This window comes from Otolemur garnettii, unplaced genomic scaffold (assembly GCF_000181295.1).
Source record: "Otolemur garnettii isolate 467f Iridium unplaced genomic scaffold, OtoGar3 scaffold00007, whole genome shotgun sequence".
In the NCBI taxonomy this organism is placed as follows: Eukaryota; Metazoa; Chordata; class Mammalia; order Primates; family Galagidae; genus Otolemur; species Otolemur garnettii.
The window spans coordinates 19,158,240-19,165,311 of NW_003852402.1; the positions used below are offsets into that span (position 1 = coordinate 19,158,240).

Genomic DNA, 7,072 nt, shown 5'->3' on the forward strand with positions numbered 1-7,072 from the left:
TCGGGTGCCTCTAGTCCCAGCTACTTGGGAGGCTGAGACCAGAGAATCACTTGAGCCCAGGAGTTTGAGGTTGCTGTCAGTTATGATGCCAAAGCACTCTACAGAGGGCAACATAGTGAGGCTCTGTCTCAAAAAAAAAAAAAGAAAGAAAGAAAGAAAGAAAGGAAAAGAAACAGAGAATAAATAATAATAGATGTAACAGGTTTTTTTTTTTTTGAGAGTCTCACTTTGTCACCATGGGTAGAATGCTGTAGCTTCTTAGCTCACAGCAACCTCCAGCTCTTGAGCTTAAGTGATTCTCTTGTCTCAGCCTTCTGAGTAGCTGGGACTGCAGGCACCCACCCCAACACCCAGCTATTTTGTTTGTTTGTTTGTTTTAGAGATGAGGTCTCGCACTTCATCAGGCTGGCCTCAAACCTGTGAGCTCAGGCAAGCTACCTGCCTTGGCCTCCAAGAGTGCTAGGATTATAGGCATTAGCCCACCTTGCCCAGCCAACAGCTTTTTTAAATTTCAAATGAATATGAGGGTAAAAATCTTTAGGTTACATTGTTTTTACTTCTAAGGCAGTGGTTCTCAACCTTCCTAATGCTGCAATGTATTTTCATTGTTACAAAGGGGTAGTGACCCACAGGTTGAGAACGGGCTGTTCTAAGGTAAAGTCAAAGTTGTAGTTGAACCATTCACCCAGGGGCTATGCTGCACACCCTCACATTGTGTTCATTAGGTGAGATCCCACCATTTGCCCTCCTTCTTCCCATGAGATTTAAAACCTAGATGTTATGGCCAGGCGAGGTGGATAATGCCTGTAATCCTAGGACTTTGGGAGGCCCAGGCAGGTGGATTGCCTGAGCTCATGGTTGGAGAACAGTCTGAGCCAGAGTGAGACCTGGTTTCTAGAAGTAGCTGGGCATTGTGGCCATTGCCTGTAGTCCCAGCTACTTGGTAGGCTAAGGCAAGAGGATCACTTAAGCCCAATAGTATGAGGTTGCTGTGAGCTGTGACAGCACAGCACTCCATGGAGGTGAACAAAGTGAGACGCTGTCTCAGAACAAAACAAACCAAACCTAGATGTCATTAATATAATCCCCCATATAAAAATGATCCAGGATGATAAAGTTTTCTAAATGAGTTCTACTTCAAACTTTAGGTTTATTCTATATAATATTCTAGTTACCTTTGTAAAACATTGCAATTCAATTCAACAAAACTTTACTATATGCCATCTCTGTGGCTGGTACTTTTATCAGTGCAAAATATATTAATTCCTACAATATATTTTTATCAATTAGTTACTGTTGGCAAGGCACAATGCTAAGGGTGGGGATATGCTTGTAAACAAGATGGGCAAATCTCTTGCCTCCTGGTGCCTATACTCCAGTGGATGAAACCTACCAAAAAATCCCAACAGGAAATATCAAATAAATAGAATAAAGTATGGCCACATTTATGTGAAAATTACGGATACTTACGTATACATATGTATTGGAACTCACAAAAAATTAACAGTAAGCCATGTTATGTTTTTGCTCTCGAAAGTCTTTCAGAAGCTGTTAAATTACTTAAAAATGTTGTTTTAGTCATGATTTTGCAACAATTAAAAGCTGCCTTGGCTTTCTTTTTTAGAATAAAGACTTGAAGGAATGGAGTCATTTACAACAACTTAAATGTCCTATGAACACACGCTATATTCTGAAAGGAAGGAAGGAATAAAATCAAAATATGTTTCCTGGGAACAAGCAAGTTTTCAAGCCTAGAGCTACACAGTGAAAGCATTCTGCAAGAGAAGAACATTTTATCTTCTTACCTTGAATAAAGCAAGGACTCAAATATAGACTTATCACGAGTTATTTTAGCTTTAATCAGCTAGTTAAAACTCTCTGATAAGGTCCAATTTTCTTATCAGCTCAGCTCAACATAAGGCCTTTGAAGCACACTATGTACAAAACTTACAGGTGGGCCCACTGCAAGAAGTTTCTCTTTAGGGAGGTGAGGTGGCTCAAGCCTGTAATCTCAGCACTCTGGGAGGACAAGGCTGGAGGATCTTTTGAGCTCAGAGTTCCAGGACAACTCTGTCTCTATTAAAAATAGAAAAATTAGCTAGGCGTTGTGGCGGGTGCCTGTAGTTCTAGCTACTCAGGAGGCTGAGGCAGAAGGCCCAGTAGTTTGAGGGTGCTGTGAGCTAGGCTGCCGCCATGGTACTCTAGCCTGGGCAAGAGAGCGAGAGCCTGTATCAAAACAAACAAATACACACACAAAACAAACTCATATTAGCTAGGGGGTGATGGGATTAAAAAAAGATTTCACCCGAATCAGAGGTGCCAAGAGGAAGACCTCCTGGAAATAACCTGATGCCGGGGTAGGATTAACTGGCCACGCCTATGTTTGTTCATCTTCGGTACATCTCCTGACTTCTTTCATAACAACTTTTTTTGTATTAATATTTAGTGGCTTACATACCCATTTCCCCTATTAGATTCCTCAGGAACAGTGGCCAGGTGCTAGTTCATTTTCTAATACCTGACACTAAGCACTATGCCAGGCACTAAAGACATATTTAATAAACAAACAATATTTGGTTTTGGCAGATTTAGCCTAAAATTCTCCACTTTAAAACAATCCGTTTGGGAAAGTTCATACAGCATCTCTCTTCAGGGCTGTGAAAAGCCATCATTTCCCCATCATTGCAAATGCAGAAGATTTTAAGCCGTAGGTGACACCGCCCCGGAGCAGGGCGGGGAGCTCCCGGGTGCAAAGCGCCCCTCCCCGCCTGCAGGGCGCGTCGCGCACGCGCAGTCAGGGAGGGCGAGCGCCTGCCCTCTGCCCCTCCGCCCTCCAGGTGGCGCTGGCGACCCTGCCGCCGCCGTGGCCCCGGCCGCTTTTCAGCCGGTCAGACCCTGGAGGCGCCGGCCGCCTCGCGGGCCGCGGGTCCGCCTCCGCCGCGCCGAGGGCGTGGGCTGTCGGCTCCCGGAAGCGGCGGCCGCGGCGCCGAGCCGAGCGGGCGTCGGTCCCCGGAGCGGCAATGCGCGGCGGTCGGAGGCTGTGACCTGAGCGCGGCGGCGCGGTCGAGACCTCTGCATGGCGGCCCGTTGAGGCGGCGGCGGCGGCGGCAGCTCCTCCGGGCGCGGCGTGGCAGCGGCCGGGGTGATGCTGCTTAAGCTCTTACAGAGACAGACCTATACCTGCCTGTCCCACAGGTATGGGCTCTACGTCTGTTTCGTGGGCGTCGTTGTCACCATCGTCTCCGCCTTTCAGTTTGGAGAGGTGAGTAGCGGCGCCGGAGCCCGGGCCGGGCGCCTGGAACCCGCACGACCCGCGCGGCGCCCTGTCCTCGCGGTGCCCCGAGCCCCGCCGCGCTGCACTCCCTGCCTCCCCATCCGCCCCGCAGCCCCGGGGACCAGTCCTGATCCAGGCTCCCCTTTACCCCGAGGGACCAGGAACTCGCATCTCCTCCCCTGGCTCAATTGGCAGCATGTGGGGTCGAGATCTTGTCTTCCCGACCGGTTTAGGAGGGATAGACGCCGGTTCCGCATATGCTAATCTGGGTGCCCTCTTGGGGTCCTCAAGTCATTGACTTTGTCCCTCGGACCTTGCCCTCTCCCGTGAAACCCCTTTCTGGAACCTATAGTTTCTTTCCGCATTTCTCCATAGCACACCTAAATTCTCTTTCCCTGCCCTCCTAAGGTTCTCTCTGGCATCATCCTTCTATTGTCATTTTTGACAAAGGCATCTTATCTTCCTAATCTCGTCCCCCCATCTCAAAACTTTTGTGCAAAGTCGTGTAAGGTTTCGTTTGTTTGTTTTTTTCCATGTGAATTTGCACTGGGGAGAGTATACTGGCCCAAATTTTAAGGGAATTAGGTGTTAAAGGGATTTATGTTTTTGCACTTTTACTTTATTGTGGACAGCTGTATATCAATTCTAGCCCGTGGAGGCTCTGCCGGTAGCTGTGCGTTCCCTGATGTAAAAGACCTCTTGGCAGCTGGGAAAGCTGCTCCCTGTCCTGAGATCAGCTGGAAACAGGCCCCCTGTCATGTGATGGAGAACTGGGTAATTGTTTTGAACTTCATCATGGGACCTCTTGGAAGCCAGCACCAACCTGTAGGTCGTGGAATATGCTAATTTATTTTTATTTTCTTTTTTGAGACAGAGTCTCAAGCTGTTGCCCTGGGTCGAGTGCTGTGGCATCATAGCCACAGAACCTCCTAACTCTTGGGCTTAGTGGATCCTCTTGCTTCAGTTTTTCTATTTTTAGTAGAGATGAGGGGTCTGTGTTACTCTTGCTCAGGCTGGTTTCGAACTCATTAGCTAAACAATCCACCCACCACAGCCTCGCAGAGTGCTAGGATTATAGGCATGGGCCACGGTGTCCAGCCTAATATTAGACTTGCGGTCACAGTTGCTAGGCCTTTCTTGATCTGCTTTAGTTAATGTACAATAAAGTTGTTCCCTTAGACTAAACTCTTGAGAGGGTCCGGGCAACAGATAGGGGAAGTGGAAACCTAGGTTGGATGGATTTTGTTTTTCTGGATACATACTTTAAGCATTTTCTGGAATGAAATAACCCTTTGGTTTAGTTTGATATTTATTTCGTTGCTGGCAGTCTAACGCAGTATTCTTTAACATAAGCAAGTATACAGAGACTGTGAGCAAACTATGAGCAGATCAGAACTGGAAGAGTACATGGATGTTGATTTTCCAGAACACTACTTTCAGTAAGTGGGAGAAAAATTGTATTTTCAATTGGTTTGAAATTTGTCTCCTTGTATTTTTCCTTTGGCGGGGGAGGGATGGTGCAAAAGATTTTAAAATTAACAGAATGGTTTTCTACAATATACATGTACTGAAGTCTGTACTCAATGCCATATTGGAGGCTCTGTGAAAGAAGGTTCTGTCTGTTTAAATACTGTAATCCTGGCTGAGCGCAGTGCCAGGTACTGCCAGAGTGTGCAAGCTTAGTATTTGTTTAATGAATGACTGAATTATGTGGCTCGATTTCCAAGGGTTCCTTTCCTTTTAGTAGTTTCTTACAGGTAAGAATAAAAAGGAAAAGTCTTATAGGTAAGGGTGAGAAAGCTTCATACGTGCAAACGTGGAATATGTACTTAATATTCCAGGATCTCAAAACCACCTGCTTAGCTATCTTCTTTCATGGGTTGCAACTTAATATATCTGTGCATAGTTAAATGCCTTATTGGTTTTGGATGATTTTTAAAATTCACATTAATTTCAAATTAGCTGTTTATTAACTCTGATGCAGTGTGAAGGTGACGTAAAGGCATCAGTAGTTAAGAATTTTTCAGTTGTGAAAGAAATTTTTTCTTTTTCCCTTTTATTTAGTGTGGCTGTTTACCGAAAGATGTTTTGTCACAGTCTTTTTTTTTTTTGAGACGGAGCCTCAAGCTATCCCCCTGGTAGAGTGCCATGGCATCACGCTCACAGCAACCTCCAACTCCTGGGCTCAAGCGAGTCTCCTGCCTCAGCCTCCCAAGTAGCTGGGACTACAGGCGCCTGCCACAGCGCCTGGCCATTTTTTTTTTTTTTTTTGGTTGCAGCCGTCATTGTTGTTTGGCGGGCCCAGGCGGGGGATTCGAACCCGCCACCTTAGGTGTATATGGCTGGCGCCTTAGCCGCTTGAGCCACAGGCACCGAGCCGTCACAGTCTTTTTTTGAGAATGAGTCTCTCTCTGTTGCCCCAGGCTGCAGGGCTATGGTCAGCATAGCTCACAGCAACCTGAAATTCCTGGGTTCAAGTGATCCTCCTGCCTCAGCCTCCCAAGTGGCTGGGACTACAGGCCTCTGCCATTGCCCCTGGCTTATTTTTCTATTTGTAGTAAGAATGGGGGTCTTATTCTTGCTCAGGCTGGTTATCACAGTCTTAAAATGGCCACAGATCTTAAAAGTTTGCACCAGAAAAGTGGAATGAGAGGCTTGGCTCCTGTGGCTCAAGTGGCTAAGGTGCCAGCCACATACACCTAAGGTGGTAGGTTTGAATCCAGCCAGGGCCTGCCAAACAACAATGACGGCTGCAACAAAAAAATAGCCGGGCGTTGTGGCGGGCGCCTATGGTCCCGGCGACTTGGGAGGCTGAGGCTGGAGACTCGCTTAAGCCCAGAAGTTGGAGGTTGCTTAAGTGTGAACACAGCTCCTGCCAGGAACATGGTGCTGCTATAGGTTTATTTCTAATTAAACCAATTTCTTAACTCCCAGAATCCTTTCACTTGACATCCAAAGTGAAAATTCCCTGAGGGGTTCTACCTTTCCCAGCCCAAAAGGTCATAAGTATCTGGATAAAGGCGTCATCCCCCTGCTTTATAAGCCTCTTATAACAGATTGATTGATTCCCTGCAAGGAATCAACAGTGAGTGACTCGTCACTTCTGCCTATGAGAGAGACTTAAATTTTGTAAAGCAATTAACTTACCTCAGAGAACAGTGAGGGTGGAGGGTCTTGGCCATGTCGATTGCCCTCATCCCTGAGGCAATTAGACATGATGCAGTAAGTTTTATATATACATATAATTTATATAAACACTATGCATACAGATTCTTAGTGTGGGCTGCCATAACAAAATACCATAATGACTTAAACAATAGAAATTTACTTCTCATAGCTCTGGAGGCCAGAAGCTCACAATTAGGGGGCCAGCACAACTGGGTTCTGGTGGGGGCTTGCAGATGGCTGCATTCTTGTGGCACTAATCCCGTTAGGAGAACCTTACCCTCATGACCTCATCTTAACCTAATCATCTCCCAAATACCCCATTTCATTTGGGGTTAGGGCTTCAACATGAGTTTTGAGGAATACAATAGCACAGATGTTTAGCACTGTGTTATTTATAATAGTGAAAATAAAAAGCAACTTAAGTAGCCAATAATAGAGATATGTTTAGGTAAATTTGATGAATATATACCATGGGATATCTATATGCATTCAAATAATTATGGAAAGTATTACTTGTCTATAGAAATCACATTATAATGTTAAGTGAGTGTGGGAGTCAGTTTCAGAATTGTGTATAGAAGCTAAACAACATACAGTTTTTTTTTTTTTAAGACAGAGTCTCAAGCTGCC

The 7,072-nt window shown here is 45.8% G+C and overlaps 1 protein-coding gene across 1 annotated transcript in view; it reads left to right on the plus strand.

Moving 5' to 3' along the window:
• The first annotated feature begins 2,985 nt into the window (after positions 1 to 2,985).
• The window catches only part of GNPTAB (N-acetylglucosamine-1-phosphate transferase alpha and beta subunits), an 81,949-nt gene continuing 77,862 nt past the window's right edge, over positions 2,986 to 7,072 (plus strand). The window contains exon 1 of the mRNA XM_003783472.3: positions 2,986 to 3,262. Within this exon, the coding sequence (XP_003783520.1) occupies positions 3,146 to 3,262 (117 nt within the window). The 5' untranslated portion in view covers positions 2,986 to 3,145. The remainder of the gene's footprint in view (positions 3,263 to 7,072) is intronic.